The 20,521-nt window shown below is 40.2% G+C and overlaps 1 protein-coding gene across 1 annotated transcript in view; it reads left to right on the top strand.

Moving 5' to 3' along the window:
* Positions 1-20,521, top strand: part of SLCO5A1 (solute carrier organic anion transporter family member 5A1) — a 91,141-nt gene that overhangs the window by 64,737 nt on the left and 5,883 nt on the right. The window contains exons 6-7 of the mRNA XM_081116464.1: positions 12,725-12,923; positions 19,450-19,609. Coding sequence (XP_080972590.1) covers positions 12,725-12,923; positions 19,450-19,609 — 359 coding nt within the window. The remainder of the gene's footprint in view (positions 1-12,724; positions 12,924-19,449; positions 19,610-20,521) is intronic.

The following is a 20,521-nucleotide window of genomic DNA, read 5'->3' as shown; positions in this document are numbered from 1 at the left end:
CCAAGTGAGGCATCTTTACAAAGCCTCATTTTTATTTACTTTTTAAATTTTTTTGGTCATCTATAAAATGAAGGAATTGAAGGGATAATCTCTGAGCTCCTGTGTTAATTTAGGATTACATTTTTTTTTTTTTTGAGATTAGAGTGTCATAGTAACAGAGGCCTAAGCAAAATAAATGATTATTTGTTCTTCACAAAAAATCTGGAACTAGTCAGCACAGAACTGCTTCATCATGGACTGTTGTCCTCTGGTCCAAGGGAGAGGTCCAGCAGGTTCCATGGGCCTTTCACATTCCAAGCAGCAGGATGACAGAAAGAAGAAAGGCATGGATGGATGTACAGTGGTACCTGGGTTTTCGAATGCAATCCGTTCTAGAAGACCGTTCGAGTTCTGAAACTTTCGAAAACCGAGGGATCCACAGCCCACAGCTGGGCCTCAGGATCTTGCCTTCAGTGGAATGTGGCATGTTCGACTTTCGAGGCATGTTCGAAAACAGAAGCATTTACTTCTGGGTTTACGGTGTTCATAAACCGAAATGTTCGTCAACGGAGACTTCATAAACCGAGGCACCACTGTACCACTTTTGCTTACATTGCATTGGCCAGAACTTACCACATGGCCACATTAGTTGCAAGGGAGTCTGGGAAATGTAGTCTGTATTCCAGGTGGCGGTAAGCCAACTTCTTACTCTAGAATAGGGGTGTTGGGCCAAATTTAGCCTGTTGCTTATTATTGTAAATCAAATTTTATTGAAACACAGTCATGCCTATTTGTTTACACAACTCCATGACTACATTAGCACTACAATAATAGTTGTAACATGCACCGTCTGGCCCACAAAGTGGAAAATATTTATGATCTGGCTCTTTAAAAAAAACACAAAAAAATCTTGTCCACTCTTGCTCCAGAAGAAAGACCTAACCCAGTATCCCTCATTAAAAAGACCACTCCTTCCAGAGCTCCTGATTTCTCTTGCTGGGCTAAAGACTTTTCTCTCTAGTGCTTTTCACCTTCTAACATTTAGTACTATTTGCTTAGTCATTGATTTACGTATTGTCTATTTTCCCCCACAGTAGATTGTAAACTTAATGTAGGTACGAATTTTGTCAGCTTTCTTCACCATATATTTCCAGAGTTTAGTACAGGGCTCAGCACATGGTAGGTACTCAATAAATGTTTTATGCTAAATCAAATATATGTTTTAAACATTATATATTTTTGTAAGTTTTCTGAAAGTAATAAACAACACATTTGTAAATAGCAAAATGAACTTTAGCTCTACTACTATTGAAATGCTTGAAGATTGAAAACAGAATGCAACAAAGAGCATCTACAGAAAACCCACAGCTGACATCATACTCATTGGTGAAAGACTGGATGTTTTGCCCCTAAATCAGGAATAAGACAAAGATGCCTACTCTTGCCGCTTCCATTCACCCTGGCACTAGAGATTCCAGCCAGGGCAGTTGGACAAGAGAATGACATAAAAGCCACCCATGCTAGATAGGAAGATGTAAAACTATCTCCATTTATAGATTATGTGATATTATATGGAGAAGATCCTATGGAATCCACTAAAAATTATTAGAACTAGTAAGTGAGGTCAATGAGGTTTTAAGGTACAAGATTACTATCCACATCTGATGAGGGGCTAATTTCCAAAGTGTACAAAGAACTCATACAACTCAACAAGAGGAAGACAAACAATCCAATTAAAAAATGGGCAAAGGACCTGAATAGACACTTCTCCAAAAAGGACACACAGGTGGCCAAGAGGCATATGTAAAAATGCCCAACTTTGCTAATCATCAGAGAGATGCAAATTAAAACCACAATGAGGTATCACTTCACACCTGTCAGAATGACTACCTTCAACAAATCAACAAATAACATGCTGGCCAGGATGTGGAGAAAGGGGACCCTGGTACATTGCTGGTGGGAATGCAGACTGGTGCAGCCACTATGGAAAACAGCATGGAGGTTCCTCAAAAAATTAAAAATGGAACTGCCTTTTGACCCAGCAATCCCACTTCTAGGAATATACCCTAAGAATCCTGAAACACTAATCAGAAAGAATCTATGCACCCCTATGTCATAGCAGCACAATTTACAATAGCTAAGATCTGGAAAACAGCCCAAGTGCCCGTCAGTAGATGAGCGGATACAAAAGCTGTGACACATTTACACCAGGGAATACTATGCAACTGTAAAGAAGAAGAATGTTGTTCCCTTTGGGACAGTATGAATGGACCTGGAGAATATTATGCTAAGTGAAATAAGCCAGGCAGAGAAAGACAAATATTACATGATCTCACTTATATGTGGAATCTAAAGAACATAATAAACTGAGGAACAAAATAGATTCGGTGACATTGAAGCATGGAAAAAACTGACGAATCTCAGAGGGAAGGTGGGGGTGGGTGGATGGTTGGGGAGAGAATAACCGAAGAATTTATATGCATATATGCATAACCCATGGACAGAGACAATAGTGTTGTGAAGGCCTGGGGTGAGGAGTGGGTGGGGGTGAAGGGGTTAATGGGGAAAAAAGGGGACATCTGTAATATTTTCAACAATAAAGATAAATTAAAAAAAAAAGATTAGTATCCAAAAATCAATTGTATTTTTATACACTAGCAATGAACAATTTAAAAATGAAATTAAGGAAACAATTCCATTTATACTAGTATGAGAGAGTGAAATACTTAGGAATACATTTAACAAAATAAGTACAGAACTTATATCTTGAAAACCACAAAGTATGGTTATCTAGGGCTGAGGGAGAGGCTTGGGTGTGATACCTATGGGGTGATGAAAGTGTTCTAAAAATGATTGTGATGATGGTTGCATATCTCTGTGAATATACTAAAAAACATTGAATTGCACACTCATTTCAGTAGGTGAATTGTGTGGCATGTGAATCATAGCTCAATGAAGCTGTAAATAAAACAAGAAAAAGAAACACAGCACATTCTGTTAGTGAGCTGACTGTGCTTATTAAGTGGCTGCTCTGGTCCTTCTTATAAACTTGGCAGAGTTAACCTGGTTTTTAATGAGCAAAATTTCCACCTGGCCCTTGTGGGGCAATGACAGTTTAACCAGTACAGTTTAGGTGTGTAGAAGTTTGTCTTAAATGTCCCCCCCAATAAATAGAGTTTTGAAAATCTGCTTACTTCTCCAAGGGGGAGGGTAACATTGTGAGGCTTTTGCGGCTCAGCTCTTAGTGGATGTAATGACCCTAACTGTCTCGGTGGGAGATGGGAAAGCTCTATGAGCTGCCCAGTTTGGACAACAATGGAAAGGGGAGAAGTTGAAAACTGCTGACAGAAAATGGATCTCGCCTGAAGGGCCTCCTAAGAGGGTTTTGCTCTTGGCACTGGCCCACCTCTCTAGGCCTTGCGTCTCTGAATGGAAAGCAAGTCCTGTAACTCAATACCCAGGTCTTAGTTTGCAGTTTGTTTTGATCACTAAGAAAGTTAATAAGTTCCTATTATTCTCTTATAAAATTTCTCTACAAGGGTCTCTTCCCCTCTTCTTTTGCAGTAACTTGTTTAAAGCTTTTGCTGTTTCACCTTGTTTCCCAGAGCCAGTGAAAACGGAAGTAAACGCTCTGGTTTTTGCATTTCATATTTCGTGTTGTTGTGCCCTCTGTGGTGCCATTGCCAGGCTGTAGAAAACTCTTTTAGGTTCCTAAGCTGTAAAAGATGAAATATTGATTTAATTTGATTTTTGAATTTTTTGCATGACAAAGTTTGGTATTTGCTTCTCTGTATTATTTTAGCTGGAGCTCTGCAGAAACCTGAAATGAAAAGTGTGGTTGTTTTCTCTGTTGAATGCACCTTTTTATTACCTTTCCTTCGGTGATCCCGAGACACTGACTCCCCGAGGTTGGGTTTCTCACATTTCTCTCCTGCCGCACAATGTCTCCCTGTGTTGGCAGAGTTGAAGAAAGTGTTATTCTGGGTGAATGAGCCCCATTTGCCCAAGTAGGAATTAAATATGAGCTTCAGATTGCTATCTCCATGCTAAAGTCAGAGAGGCTAAGGTTTGCAGAGGTGTGTAATTCCTTTGAAAGCCTCGATTGGTGATTTTAGCAAGGCCATGCTAGCAATTTCACAGCATTCTCTATCATTAGTTGTAGGTGGCCCCATCTGAGCCATGCTGGCTGTCATGGGGCACTTCACAGGGGAAGCTGTGGCCAGAGAGGTCTCCTTCTGGTCCCATGTCTTCTGTCTGAAACGAGAAGAGCACAGCTTGCGACAGGCTATCTGCAGCAGCCCCGTGTGAGGCTAGCCTTCCTGTCGGCTCATGTGCCTCTGGAGAATTCCTAAAGGAACTCCCTGCAAATTCTTCCTCTGGGCCTTTAGGCTTCTCTGCAGCTCCTGGGAACTTAGATTATGGAATATGCTGCCTCTCCTATTTTGGTCAATGGTCCTATACTCTGCTGTTCTTCCTTTGCAATTTGACTTAGTGTTATGCTGTGAAATAACATGGACTTCAAGAAATAGTCTGTTCTCTGTCTTAGAACAGCCAGTGGATTATTAAAAAGTTACCATAAATTAATTCTAATGGTACACCTCATTCATTGTTTGTTTGGGAAGGGATTTCTGAGATATGAAAGATAAAAAGATATATTGTGCTTTTGTGATACTCTGTGGGTTTATGTATTGTTAGTGGAAGTGTATATTTACTATGCTGCTATTCGCAGACCGTTAAAATTTTCTAGCTTCACGGTTTGAATTTTTAAAATAGTCTCTTCTTTTATTCCCCACTGACAGTAACTGATATTTATTTCCTACAAGAAAATGTTTTCAAGGGAAAGTGAAAGCTTAATGGGGTAAAATAACTTACCCTGGTAATAGGAAAATGTTGACTTTGTATCATAAGATTAGAAGCTTAGTCGTTAGAAAAGTGAAATAAACCTGTGTTTCCTCATCTGTGATGTGGAAAGAATGCTACGTTCCTCCCAATCTAAGACACCGTTCATTGTGATGTGAGATGCACCATGATTCTGAATTATGATGAGAAAGAAATACTTCTAATTAGATTATGACACAGAGCTGAGATACTGTTGATTGTAGGACACATTCTGATTTCAGAGCAACTCGAGGTCCTTACAAGTTTGAGAATTAAATGAGATACTATATGCAGATTAGTTATCATACTATCTGGCATATACTCAACATCTCTGTGTGTGTGTGTGTGTGTGTGTGTGTGTGTGTGTGTAGAGAAAGAGATGGAGGGAAAGGGAGAGAGGGAGGGAGAGAATATGAATGAATAAGAATAAATGAGAATGAATTGTTACTTCCTTCTTTTCCAGAGGCTCCTCCTCCTCTCCCCACCCTTCCCCTGTGCCTAGCCACCTTCCCCCAAAGAGGCAGCGGAACCTGAAAATTATAGCAGTTTACAATGATATTTCTCACGGATTCATAGTCTTATGTTTGCAAGCCATCTTTTTTCAGCTTAACTAAGGAAAACTTTGGATATGGAATACACGGAAAGGGCCAGTGAATTTAGAGAAAAAATCATGAGGACATCTAAGGTTCTGAGAATCTATGTGAACTTAATTCACCACAGGATACTCTGCACCATTGTGGTTTCATGACAGAGAGGAGGTGTCAGAAGACTCCAGACATTACAAGTTTTACAACCGTTAGTGGGTTGGCATTCAAGCTTTTGCTAATAATGTTCAATTCAGAATTTTGATAACACTGAGATTTTTCAGGCCTCAACCTAGCTATTTAGTACCTGCCAGCTTTAAGCTGGTTTTAGCAAGTTTCTACCCCAAATTAGATCTTAGATTTCCTATTTGTAAAGTGATATATAGCCTAGTTCAAGGAATAAGTGAAAACTGAAATGAATAAGTCATTTGAAGATTTTATGTAGTAAATTATAAATAACGAAATTAGTATATTCAAGTACTAATTTGCCACACATTTACTATGTCCTGGTAAGTGCTAGAAAGGTATAAAGAATAAAGATAGCATCCCTATTGTGTACTGGAACCTTGTGATGCAGCAGGAGAGACAGAGAAGTAAACACGATAGTGGTGGCAGACCTCACGACAAAGTTAGCACTGGGACCCATGAAACCACACTGTTGTTTTCTCAGTAGCAGCAACAGCTGCAGTGCAGTTGAAGTTCCCCAGATTTAAAACAGTCTTTTGTCTTTTTTGTTTTGTTTTTTCCCCCCCATTCTCCTCATTTTTCTCCATAAAACATTCTCAATAATGAGTGAGTCACCTAATTTTCCCCACCTCCCCTTCCGTCCAAGGTTTTCCTTTGCTCTAAATCGTGCATTAAGCCTGGGTATATTTTATGTGTCCACTGAGATAGGTAATGTCTAATGTCTATCTATTGACAAAAACCGGAGTGAAGAGAAAAATTCCTCCATCATTTTTAATATTTGGCAATTCACTGAATATCATTTTTTGTAAAGACCTTTGGGCTCCATGCAGCCAAACTTTCTAAGGACAAGCAACAGTGTGATCCCCGAGTAAAAAGTACAAAACCGAATGGTAGAATACTGTGTGACGTAAGAGAAAGAACAGAAGTTGGACAACTGACATGTCAATTTGTTTAGATAAATAAGAAGAGAAAAGATTTCCTACTGGAAAGCAGGCCTTTTGTAAGTTAATGCAGCAATGAGTTCTTTAGATTCAGATGTGTACAAACAGTAGTTAAATATCAAAGAGAGGTTTAGCTGTTTAAGACTCAAATATTGAACAGATGTTTACATACTAAAGAACGTAGAGGTTTATGTTAGACCATTATTGTAGCTTCAATTTAATTCTGTAGATTAAATAGTGTGTAGAAGTCTGCCTAACTATAATTACACTATAGTTCTTTGTGCAAATGTCCAACTCAATATTAGGCAGAGACTGCTGATGTTCGTACTGCTATGATGATGATTGCTGACACTGAGTGTATACTGTGGATCAGATGCTGTATTGAGCCCTTCAGATGTCTTACCTTGTCTAATCTTAATAACCCTATGAAGAAGATATTATTCTTACCCATATTTCAGAAATGAGAATATCCAAGGTCTGGGAATGTTCAGAAACATGCAGCTTGTAGGTGACAGAACTGAGTTTCAAACTCAGAATCTGTCTGTATCGCCCATGCTCTTACCTGGATTTGTCTCTTAGACAAATCCTGCAGTTGCACTGGCTTCTTTCCCCTACCAACTGTATTTTAGGTGGGTCCCGGGCTTGGTCTGGGTGCTACCATCTTTTCAAGCTTCCCATCCATTCTCCCCCTCACACTTGCACCAGAGTGTGAGGGATGTCCCTTGGGCTTCCCCCTCAAGTGTACCCTTCCCCGTGTGCAGGCCACTAGAGGGCTCGAGGAACAGAAATTCAGGCACGGCAGAACGGCCCTGCTGGGGGCTGGAGAGCAGGTGGGTCAGACTCAGAGGCTCAAAGGGGGCAGTAGAGGGGGGCTGGCTGGAGTCTGGGGACAGAGGGAAGGGAAGGAGAGCAGAGTCAGTGAGGTGCATTGGAGCGTGGCAGCTTCTGTCTGGTGAGCCCATCTTACATAATTGTTTCCCTCTCTTCATAAGGGAGTGGGGAAGTTGGGGGGGCCTAGATGGTGGGGAGAGTGTCTCCCAGCCCCTCGGTGTTGTCCATAAGTCAACTCCAAACTACTAAAGCTGCTTCCCCAGAGTTAGGGGCAGTGAGGAGGCTCTGCTCTCATACCCCACCCCTTAGCCCTCAGCCCTAAATCTTCCACTCACCCCAAAGTCCATGGACTCCGACAAGAAACATCTGGGTCCCTTGCTCAAGCAGGAGACCTGAGCGATGCACGGATTAGCATGAGCGAATGCTCAGAACCCTTCTGTTTTGACAGTGTGGTGAGATTTAGATGACGGGAGACATCAGGAGAAAATTCTAATGGATGTTTACTCTATTTGATGTAACCTCATATTTACTGATGACAAATGTACTGTTTTTGAGAGCTGAGTACTAATTAGGATGCATAGTCAGATAAATTATACTGTTTTTAGGTTATGACTCAGCTGTGAGCGTGGAGGTTTGTTTGTGGTTCTCCTGGCACAGTACCTGCCACGCCATAAATTGTTCCATTGAAATAGGAATTGTATTCATGAGCCACTTTAATTCTAAATGTAAGGCTTTGCCTACTTAATCATGTTGACAGCATGTCTGCCTTTCCCTGGTGAGGAGGAGACTTTGTAAACCAGCTCCTCTCAGCCCAGACCGAGCTCTGGTTGATTTACCTGGAGAGTCTAGGGACCCACTGCTTCTAAAAGGCTGCTGTGGTGATGTGGACAGAGCTGAGGATCAGGGGTCTCGATTTTTACTCAAAGTCTCCCTCCATTGTGTGCATTACTGGTCAGGTCACCTCTTTGAGCCATCAATGTCCGCAGCTGCACAGGGCCTGATTTGATAAAATCAGGACCGTGGTGAGAATTACAAGATGAACACTGGCTGCCAGGCAGAGCTCAGGCTCTCGATAAATCTGACCCTCCTTGTCGGCTCCCCTATGTGGGCTGTTGAACATAGTGTGTACTGGCTTCGGGAATCTGGGCCCACCCAGGGATTTCTCCCTCTCCCCCTGCCCCATCTTATTCCTAGTGCAGAGGAAGGCGTCTCTCCCCATTCAGGGCCAATCTGATCACCCGTGCTAATAATTCCACATTCTCCTGGCTTCTTAAGGATCTAGCAGGGAACACCTCCACCCCAAGTTGTGCCCCCCCCCGCCCCTCGAACAGGGCTCTCAGTGCGGATCCTGCAGGTTTGAGGGCAAATGGCCTCCAGATTCTACGCTTGACCCCAATCTGCTCTCCTTGCATAAATTCACAGAGAAACATGCATGGATAACAACAGAAAATGGTATTGGAACAGTGGGAATCAGCAGTTTTGCGCAGGAAGCTTGGGGGATGTGTGTGGTTTACTATAGTCTCCTGAAATTGGGACAAAATTGAACAAACAAGAGGAGTTTGGTGCTTTGGAAAGTGTGAAAGCTGCTGGTGAACTCTAGTCTCCTCTGTCCGGAGAAGTAACTGAAATGACTGAAGCTCTTGCAGAAAGTCAGGACTTGTCAACAAATCTTGCTATGAAGATGGTTGGCTGGTCAAGATGACACCAAGTAACCCTGCAGAACTAGAGAACCAAAGAGAGAAGACGCCTGAAAAATACATAAACTCTACTGAGGAGTGGAAACGGAACCCTCTAAACAGAGTATGAAACAACTTGATCTAGCATAGTTGTTTTAAATTAGTGGTGGACAGAAGATTTAAAATAGCAACTTTTAGTAAACCTGTGGAAAAAGAAACTATAACTATGCTGTAGGAAGAAAATACCCCTTAACCTTCTAATAACTGCAGATAAACACAATATGCATCTTTTTCACACCACCCTGTGATTTTTAGGCTAGGCTACAGTTCTAATATTCAGAATTCCTGAAATCATCCCTGGTAAAATCTTGTTATAAAATTATGTATTTCAAGGATAACATTGTTATCTTAAGCCTTATATAACACTATAACTTGCTTACATCAGTCTCTGGATTTAGGTCAAAATACTTAATGATGTTTCCATTGGAAATAACTGGCAGTGGGGAAAAGGTTTGTTAGTTGTTAACAGTGTTAGATGACAAGCAATACTATCTAAATTTAGCAATATGCTGAGTTTGCGGGTGCTATTTTTATACAGTGAAGTAGCAGCCTTGCAGGAAAACAAGAAAGTTTAATAATAAAACATTCAACTTCGTTAAAAAAAAAAAAAGGATCTTGCATTGTCATGAAGTAACCTTTTCCTTCTACGTTCTACCTCGTACCCCTTTTCGGTCTATTTTTGTCAGCACTCAATATAAATATGCTTCAGCCCTCTCATGTCTTAGCACCAAACAAGACTCAGAAAGCCCCGACTCAACCTATGGACCTATAGCCCCCCTTCTTACAGCCACGGTTCTGGAAGGCAGTGCCCATTCCAGTCTCCAAACCCTCATGGCTGACTACTCAGCCCACTGCAGTCTGGCTTCTGCCTCCACGATGCCCTGAAAATTGTTCTTGCTGAGATCTCCAGTGACGTGGTTGTCTCATTTCAGCCTTTATCCTGCTGGACTTCTCCGAGGCATTTGACACTTCATTTTCTCCCTGAAGCCCTTTCCTTGGTTTCTATGGCACACTTGTAATGGTAATAACTGCAGTTTATATTGTGTACAAAATACAGTGTACTATGGCTACATAGAGTGTCAGTAACCTTCATTTTAACCTGAAAGGTAGAGCTCCATGATAAAGGGAAGAAATCTGGTTTAGAGCGTTGAGGAAGCTTATGCTTATGTGTGATCACATAGCTATGGAAGATGCAGTGAGGATTTGAATTCCGGTCTTTCTGAATCCAAAGCCCAAGCTTCCCCGTTTAAGACATTTATCTTCCTAGATTTCCTCTTCCCTCTATGGCTGCTCATTTTCAGTTTCCTCTGTGGGCTCATCTTTTTATGATCCTCATTGACACTGGTGCCCTCCAGGACTCTGGCCTTGGCCCTTCACTGTTCTTTGTTCAGTCTTGTTGGAACATCCTACCTGTGCCATGAATTCCGCTGCAGGTTATAAATGCCCAGCCCAGCTCTTCCTGAGCTCTGGAGGCACTTCTAGCTGTTTGTTGCACAGGTTGTGCAATGGTTCATTCTCCGTCGCTGTCTTCCTCTGCTAATTTGTCTTCCGTGTGGAGCCTGACCACAGCCCTCCTGGACCTTCGCAGTTACCCTCCTGACCGCTTCTCTGACTCTAATTTTGGCTCTATCTTGGCCATCTTCCACCTCAGGGCCAGAAATGATCTTTGTATCACAGAGTGCCCATCTTGCCAGACCCCGGCTCAGAATTCTTCAGTGGTGTGTCTTTGCCCGGAGATGCAGCCTGACTCTTGTTCATGGTCTCTCATGGTCTTGCTCTTCCTTGCCTCTCTTCCCCATGTCCCACCACGTTCTGGCAGCTTGCATTCATTCCACTCCCAGCTTGTCTGAACTGCTCTCAATTCTATCTCATGCTTCTGCACATGTTTATTTGTGTAGGATGCCCTTTCTGTGCTGGTGCATTGGACAGATTCTGTTTCATCTTTTAAATCCCAAAGATGCTGTCTCATCTGTCTAATGTCAGCTCAAATGCTGCCACTTCTCTGAAGCTCTCCCTGATTTCTCCCAGGGAAAACTCAAATGGTTCCTCCCCTTTGTTCTCCTTGCCCTTTAAGTAATTCCTTTACTGTGCTCTGAATTTTTTTGTTTGGTTCTTTTTTAGATTGTAAGGTTCTTGGGACAGGCATTATGACTATTTAAAAATACTTTCACTGTGAAATATAATGCACTGAGAAGTGCATTAAACAAAGTTTAGAGATAATGAATAATTATGAATTGAACACATGTGTACCTATTACTCAGGTCATGGAATGGAGTATTTTCAGTACTCCAGGAGCCCCCTGTGCCTTCTCTGCATCCCCCCCATCCCCCCACTATCTTGACTTTTATAGCAGTTCCTTCCTGGGTTTTCTTCATAGTTGTACTACCAGTATATGCATTTCTAAACAATATCATTTCATTTTACCTGTTCTTGAACTTTATACACACGCAATCACATATGTTCTGTTGTGTTTTTGCTTCTTTCGTTCAACACGGTGTTTGTATGGTTCACCCACACAGTTATGTGCAGTTGGGCTTCTGACTTTTACTGCTGGGGTGTGACATTCCATTATATGAATTTACTACATGCTGTGTATCTATTAATGGATATTTGGTTTATTTCCAGTTTTTGGCTTTTATGTTTCTTCAAATATCTTGTACACTTCTTTTGGTCCCCATGTGCATAAGTTTCTTCGGGGTATAGACCCAGGAATGGAATTGCCTGACACAGGGTGTGCATATCCTCAACTCTACCAGATAAATGCCAAACTGTTTTTCAAAGTCAGTGTCACAGTTTACAACTCACCAGAGAGACCATTGCTCCATATCTTTGCCTGCTTGTGGTGTTGTCAGACTTTAAAATTTGTGCTGGCATTTTTGTGTGGATTAGTATTTCATTATGGTTTAAATTTGTATTTCCCTCTTACCTTCATGTGTTTATTGGTTAGCTGGATTTCCTCTTTAGTGAAGGGCCCATTAAAGTTTTTCTTACTTTTCTAATGGGTTGCTTGTCTTTATTTTATTGCTTTATAAAAGTTTTTTTTTTTTTATATTCTGAAAATAAATCCTTTGTTGGTTGTATGTGTTGAAAATAAATTATACTATAAAATCACACACATTGAAAATTATTAATTACAGTATTAAATTTTTTTTCTTTTAAAATAATTTAAAAAAAATTTTCATTATAGTTGGCATACAATATTATATTAGTTTCAGGTGTACAACACAATGATTAGACATTTATATAACTTATGAAATGATCACCCTGATAAGTCTACTATCCACCTAACACCATGCATCGTTATTACAATATTATTGACTATATTCTCTATGCTGTATCCCTGTTAACTATTTTTATAACTGCCACTTTGATTACAGTATTTTTATTCTTTACTTTAGTACTAATAAGTAAATAGAAACAGTAATCAGATAACAAATAGGTTGAGGGGAGTAGGGGGGTGGGTAGACGTGGAGAAGGGTATAGGAAGGGTAAATGGTGATGGGAAAAAATTTTAAAAAAGAGAAAAATAAAGAAAACAAATAATAGTATACATTACTTCAAATTAATTCTGTCCTTCCCTTCTCTCCAGGTGTTATTATTGTCCCCAGTGCCGGTGTTGGCATTGTCCTTGGAGGCTACATTATAAAAAAATTGAAACTTGGTGCAAGAGAATCTGCAAAACTTGCAATGATCTGCAGTGGGGTGTCTTTACTGTGTTTTTCAACCCTGTTCATTGTGGGATGTGAAAGTATTAATCTAGGAGGCATAAACATCCCTTACACAACAGGGTAAGTATCTTAGGAGAGCCATTCATGTCATCATGATCGTGATGGTTATGTTTCCCCCTCCCTCAAGTACAAGACTGAAGAAAAATTTATTCAGAGTTGTTCACATCTAAAATAGAAGCTTAGTTTAAAATTTTTCTTTCCATTTCTTTAGAGAAGAGCTTTCTGGTGAATTTCTGGGTTCTCAGTTGGGTTGGAAGTGGGTGAGTAGAAGAGAATGGAAGCCCCCAGTAATACAGTTTTTTTCTCCCTCAGATCTCCAATGAGTTCCATGGTTTTTAGCTGCATATTCCCTTTTGCTCCCTTGTTATATCTGCTGAATTTGAGCTGGGAGCCTTGTGGAGGTTCCATGGGGTGGGCTGGCTCCTCTCCAAGGTGGCATCTACTCATTTCACATAAACCTCTGCCTGTCCACTTGCTCTTTTCATGAAGCTTGGTGTCGCTCTTTCCATTTCTCTTTGCTAGCTTATTCCTTTTAATCTTACTTTTATTTTAAATGCATCTTCAGAAGGAATGGAAAGCAGACTGACTGGGTGGGTGTCTTACTTACTTTTAAAATGCAAGCCTTCTAAAACCTCAAGCCTTCTAAAACCCTTGCTTAACACCACATCTCTCTTGCCAATCCTGAATCAACCAAATCTGGACTCCCCAGCACATCTGGGCAAAAATTATATAATTGTGCTGATTGGCTCCATTACAAATTTATGAGTTCCAACCTTAGCAGCTCCTCATCTTTTCTGAGCAATCCATTTCCTTGGCTCTAGTCAGCTTTCTTTCCTAAGCCCCATGATGGTTTTTCCATTAAACAATCTTTTTTCTTCAAGTGTTTTATCTTACCCTAATCTTGTTTTCTTTATTAGACAACCTAGGGTTCTGCATTTTTGAGTAAACAGAGGCCCTAAATATAAACTCCTTGAACTTCTTTCCCTTCTCCCCTCGAACTTTTTTGTAAAAAACTGCATTATTTTCAAAGGCAAGTCCTAGTGCCGTCATTTTCTAACTATATGACCTTGCAAAAAAAATTACCTAATATTGTTGACTGTTGGTTTCCTTATGTGTAAAATTGGTGATAATGTGAATCACACCAGGTTATAAATGCAATTAAAGTAAAACACATATGGTTGAAAAATTAAAATACTGTAGAGGGTAGAAAAGAAAAAGTCTATTTCTCCTCCCCCCATCCTCCAGTTTGAAGCATTCAGTATTTTAAACAAATGTTTACAGCTTTGATTTTGAGGATTATATACAGGAAGGATTCTGATATTTCCTAGCACAAGGTCTAGTGCTTAGTATATGCTGAAAAAAAGCTAGGATTTTTTTTTTTGGTCTCTACTCCCTTCCCTTCTAGATCATACAAAGTCACTCCTCTTCTTTGAAAGATGAATGAATACCTGGCATCTATCTCTGCTCAGGGATGTTATCCATAATGATACTGACACTGGTAAGAACTCGATGTAAATAAACACCTGAATTATCTAAATCCATGAGTTCTGGTACACTCCTCCTTTAATTCTATTCAACAGAGAAAAACTTGGTTAGGAGTCTGGAGGCTGCTGCAAGGATCCAGTCATTGTAGTATTTGAAGCCTGAATTCAGTGAGATTTATAAATATGTGAAGCAAAACCCTGGGATCTTTGGGGAATTCCTTTGGTTCTCCAAATGCTTCTAGGAAAACAGTCTAAAATGGAATTTGTATGAACACTTTGGGGAGGTTCAGTCACACGGGTGTACCACTTTTTGAGTAGCAGTTACCTTTGTGTGGAAAATAATGGGACCCTTTCTCCAATCAGGGTGTGGGTTCCATCACAAAATGAATATGTATTACTTTAATAATAAAAGTATTTTAAAGACACCATATAAAAGACGCATCATTTTATATAAAATTATTCTGGATTTAAAGAGATGATGTGTATCAGGTGTAGGTTATCATATGTAAATTTCACTGGTTTGAATTTGTTGGCTATAAAGATAAAGGAAACTTCAACGACAAAAATAATGATTGGATACAGTAATCACAGCTTTCATGAATATAGTCCTCTAGTCCTTTAGCCTACACTGTTACATATATTATCATACACCCCTCTGTTGGTTATCCTTCCTCCCCTCTCATGTAGGCAGGAGAGGTGTTCAGACCCATGGACTTAAAGACTTTACCCAAAGTCATATAGTGACTAAATGGGTGGCCTGAAACTAGATACCAATCTAGTTGTCCCCCCCACCCCCGCCAACATTCTCTGTAGGAGTAAATTAGAAAATTACTTCTTTCTTTTTGGAAAAAAAAATTATGAAGACCTTTTGCATTTTCACATTTGTGAGTGTGATGTTTTTTGTTAATGCTCCTGCCATATGTAGATAAAGAAAGCACATGAATATCTTAGTGCCTATTACGTGCCAGGCACCATGTTGGATGCTGGACATACACTAACTTATCTAATCCTCCAGCTGACCATGGGATATAGAGGTTATGATCTCTACTTTACAAATGTAAATTGTAGATATGGAACGGAGCCCAGCTCTTTCCGACTCTAACTCTCAAGCACACTGAAGCTGAGCGACAGAAAAGCTACATGAGAGCTTTCTCAGAAAGAAGGTGTCAGGAGGAGCCACCCTGAAGACTCATACTAGAGAAAGCGAAACCTTGGACACGTGCACAGAGCTTCCCTGCTAGTGTAGGCCGTTAAGGGTACACACTGTGGAGACAGATCTAACTGGGTTGAAGCACATCTCTGACTCTCACTAGCTGTGTGCACTTTGACGCACCTGTCTTCTCAAATTTTCAATGTCCTCATCTGAAAGATAAAGGCTCAGTAATAGTCATTATATTCCCATGAGGAATAAACGAGGTAACTTATGTAGAGATCTCATTGTACAATTCCTGGAGTAAACATAGGGCTCTGTTAATGTTAGTTTTAAATGAAAATGATGGTTATGATGATAATAATGATAATATAAGCCTAAAGTTGCATAGCTATATATAGCCAAGGAAGGATTTTAATATGAAGCCAAGAATTTAAGTAGAATTGAAAAGAAACATTTTAGTTTTCTTGAAGACTGAGTTAAATTGGTAAAGATTCAGAAATGATGAGAAAGTTACCAATTTCTTATAGCTGATTAATGTACTTTTCTAAAATGATTTCTGCAGTGTGAATCATTCTTTTAACTCACGCAGCCTAAGCATGCAATGCATGGGTTTCTAGTTGTCATTTTAATAGGGAGAAACTTAAGAGGAGGCAGAAAGGTTAGGGTGTTCCTCTTTGATTTATGGGGAACAGTAGAAATAAGTCAGATGGGGAATTCCAAGTGTTCTTTAGGTCTTGGGATGGTGTTAAGTGACACAACGTGTTTGTGTGTGTGTGACCTGAGAGAGACTGTATCCTTACATACCTAGCTGTAATGGGCCCATGGCAAAGATTTTTACTTACGTTAAACCACAACCTGTTTTATTATTGTATATGACTTTAATAAGCATTGACCTTTAAATGATTAATTTAATAAAGTTGGGCAACAAGCTTGGTCTTGTTTCTTGTTTGCCGGCTCCCCATGGCTGGCTTTCTTGAACCTCAGTGATCATGGGGCATGTCATTACAGTTATTCGTAGTTTCCTATTCTTTAAAAAAGTTGTACTGAATAATCTCAGAGACCTGTCCCATCCCTCTAGTTCTTTAATACCATGAGATTTTTTCTTTTTAAAATTTATCTTTTTTGTTGAAAGTATTACAGATTTCCCCCTTTTCCCCCCGCCCCAGGCCTTCACCAAGCCTTTGTCTTTGTCCATGAGTTATGCATATATGCATATAAGTTCTTTGGTTAATTTCTTCTCGCTCACCCCTGCCTTCCCTCTGAGATTTGTCAGTCTGTTCCATGCTTCTATGTCTCTGGATCTACTGTTTAATGCCATGATTTTTATAGTAAGACGCCACATGTGGCTCTCAGACTTGCAGCTTGAACTATGCAGTTATAAGGCATTTATTTGTGAGGCCTGGTTCCTCACTTGGAATTAATACTTACATTGACTCTGAGTGAACATGAGCCTTTTATCTGGAAGGCTGACTTGTCAGAAATGAGCTCATTTATTGGGAAGATGATATGCAGTCCCTTTTCACAAGGATAAGTGCAGCATACGCAGCCCTTGTGAATTGTATGCCCCCGGGATGGCTTCACTTCAGGCTAAGGAGATGTTGCTTGGCGTTACTCAGATTTAAACACTTGCACCATTATTATAATCCAGTCTGTTTTCTGGATTGTGCATGATGATCGAACAAGAAATCATTATTCTTAAAAGTGATTTATTTTTTTATCAGCACAGTGTGAAGAAGATTAGCCATGTTGGCATCTTTCCTTTTTGTGCCAATACAGCCTTTTCCCTTCACGACTCTTTCAGGAATGCCCACTTCTTTTTACTGCTATTTATATTTGTCTCCCTTTTTGATTTTCTTAAGGCTTTTTGTATTGTATCATTTCTTTGTATCAGACACCATGATTTCATGAGGAAAGCAAACACACACAAGGGTGACGCAGGACTGTGCCTCTGCTTCTGCAACTCAGGAAAACATCTGCCTCCCTGTCATCAGTGTGTTTGGAACATCTGTTGATATTATCTTTAGATTCCTTTCTCTTGATTGGACATGCCTCAAAAGGAGGGGTGTTTGGACTCTGTGGCTGTCCTAAATGACTACAAAGCATGCTGCTAAGAAGAAATTCCTTGTAACTTCTAAATAACAATACTAATAACCACTCTATGGGTTTGAAGCCTGTCATTTTTAGTGACTAAGCATGCAGACATATAAAAGCTGTTTTATTTGATCATGCTTGCAATTTAGTTCTGGAGGAACTAGTGAAGAGAATAGTAATGCACACAGAATACTTTTCATGTGAACCAGTTGACATAGCACTAATCAGCATAACACTGTGTCACTTGGCCTCCCTGAACCTCCTCTGTTTTATCACCTGTAGAATGTGGTAGCAGGTCTAGAACAGGGTTTCCCAGCCTCAGCACTATTGACATTTGGGCCAGTAAATTCTTCATTGCGGAGGAAGGGCTGTTCTGTATATTGTGGGATATTTAGTAGCATCCCTGGCCTCTACCCACTAGATGCCAGTAGCACCCCCTCAGTTGTGACAAACAAAAATATCCCCTGGTGGCAAAATTGTCCCTGTAGAGAACTATTGGTCTAAAATCGTATTTTTAAAAACACATTTAAAATTTAAACTTTAAAACTGTTTAAAATTGATCATAAGAGTTTGTGAACATAATAATTATCAATGTCAGTGAAGCGACATTAACAATGGACAGGGTTTATTTTACTTTTGCCTTTTTGAAGGATTTCTTGGTAAGGTTTAAATATTGCTATAGATTTGTTCCATTAAAATTTGAAGACTCAGTTATCATAGTATGAAAGAGGCCACAGGAGAAAAGCCTTTGAACAAACAAATCTTTATGTTTATAGATTAATACATAGAGTTGGGATGGGCTATGCTACTGGCTGAGTGGTTACTCAGCATAGTCATTAAAGATAATGGTTATTGCATATAGAAGACATTCCGAAATGTTTGTTGAATGGATGGCTGATGAGTAGATGGACAGATGATTGAAGCATCTCCTGTTACTCACTCATGTGGCTTTGGGACGAGTATTTCATCAGTGACACCCAAAAATGATGGACACGAAAGCAAAGGAAAGAGGCCATTGGGTGTGAGCACTACCGAGCCCCTTTCGTTCCTCCGGGTCTCCAGCAGGACCTGCCTGCTTCTGGTCTTCCATAGCTATTTCCTTACACTTCTCTCCATGGCCCTATATCCTAACTTGCCCTATTCTCCCTTGTATATTTGTTGCCTGAGTTGATTTTTTTAGAGCTTTTTATATGGTATTACTTATTTGACTCATACATCATGATCTCCTGAGAAAACAAAACCCACCACATTTGACCAAATCTACATTTGGGCCTTCCTGAGGAAAGGGCTGTTTAATCTTTCTTCTCAGATCATTTGAATCAAACTAGTGATGTGATTCCTGATCTTTGAAAATCACTTCCTTTGATTTTCTAGAGTCCCATGGCTTTCTTTGATAAATTTATTCTAGAACAATGAAAGTTTTTGGCCAAAGGAACCTATGTTGACAACTGTGGTTGATGGATTCCATGTTTATGCCCTCATAAGGATGTTATTGATTTAGCCCAAAAAAGTATTTTCTCCATTTTACAGTTAAAGGAATTGAGGCCCAGATATGAACTGCTGAGCCCATATGTTGAGACCAGGTCCATAGCATCAAGATGGAGGGTAGAACTGAGGAAGGACGGATACTTTGATACAAATGTATTGAATCTGTGGTACCAGAAGACTGTAATGTTTTCCTTCATATTTTGTTTTAAAGTTATAAAGATAATTATCAAGAGTGGCCACTTCACAGAACCCTACCTTTGATTCAATGCGAATATCTTCTCTAAAATGGACAATGACTCGATATCAAGTACTTCCCTATCAGCTCTATTTTAGTGAATGTTGCTCACGATCTGCTTCTTTTCTCTCTTAGACCCTCTCTCACCATGCCTCATAGGAACCTGACGGGAAGCTGCAACGTCAACTGTGGCTGTAAGACCCACGAGTACGAGCCAGTCTGTGGATCAGATGGAATTACATACTTTAACCCCTGTCTGGCTGGCTGTGTTAGTAGTGGTAATCTTAGCACTGGGGTAAGTATATTTCACAAGTTCCTGTACTCTTGTTAACCCTGCATCCTGTGACAAGGGCGTGTTAGAATTCAGAGGCAAACACATGACTTGTCTCCCTTTTTAAGAAACTTCAAATAACCTATAAGACACCTCTGATGCAAACCCAGAGGAAAGAAAATTATGCAATACCATTATTTTTTTCCAGGGATGATTGGCACGTCTGGGTGTAATGCTTTGCTTCCATATCAGTCCTCTCCTACTTTGCATTCAGTGTCCACTCAGTGAAACTTGATAAGGTTGAGTGCTGGGCCTCCCCTTTGTTCCTCCTACAGGGCCCTCGTGATGGATTTGAAGGTCAAGATGACCACACTGGTGCTGATAGAAGATAGAAGACAATAGGAGTGCACCTCCCCTGCTGAGAGTCAGTGAGGATGGGCAGTGGCATTTTTCATAGATTATCTGTTCTGACTTTTTCTTTTTTAGCTTTCAGAGTAAAGATATTTCTGTCAGTTCAAGAATAGGCTATTTTGAGAATTCCCTTCCCTGTGAATTATAAATAGGCTATAATACTGTAGGGAAAGGTTTTCATATTTTACTCAGTTCCTTATTGAGCCTGGTTTCATTTTTTGCATAAAAACGGATTGTAGGAGGCTGATGATAAGGGATTATCCCATTGACTGCATGTTTCTGGAATGTCATATTTGACTTTTGAGTTTTAAACGATAAACTGAGAATTCCTTAGCTGGCTCCCCATTATATGATTGGTGAGTTCCAGTGTGCCACCAAGTTGAAAGAGACATTGAGGTCTGTCCTTCTGGTGGCTAAGTCCTTCCCTGGGAGTGAGCCAGTCATGTGGTGCACAGCCTTCATTCTTACTAAGGGGTCAGCAGTCCTCAGCTCAGGTGGCCACAGAGTGTCCCATCTTCATATCTG

This window comes from Miniopterus schreibersii (genome assembly GCF_964146895.1).
Source record: "Miniopterus schreibersii genome assembly, chromosome: 17".
Taxonomy (NCBI): Eukaryota; Metazoa; Chordata; class Mammalia; order Chiroptera; family Miniopteridae; genus Miniopterus; species Miniopterus schreibersii.
Note: the sequence above shows the minus strand (reverse complement) of the source record. Positions and strands in the feature narration are given on the sequence as shown.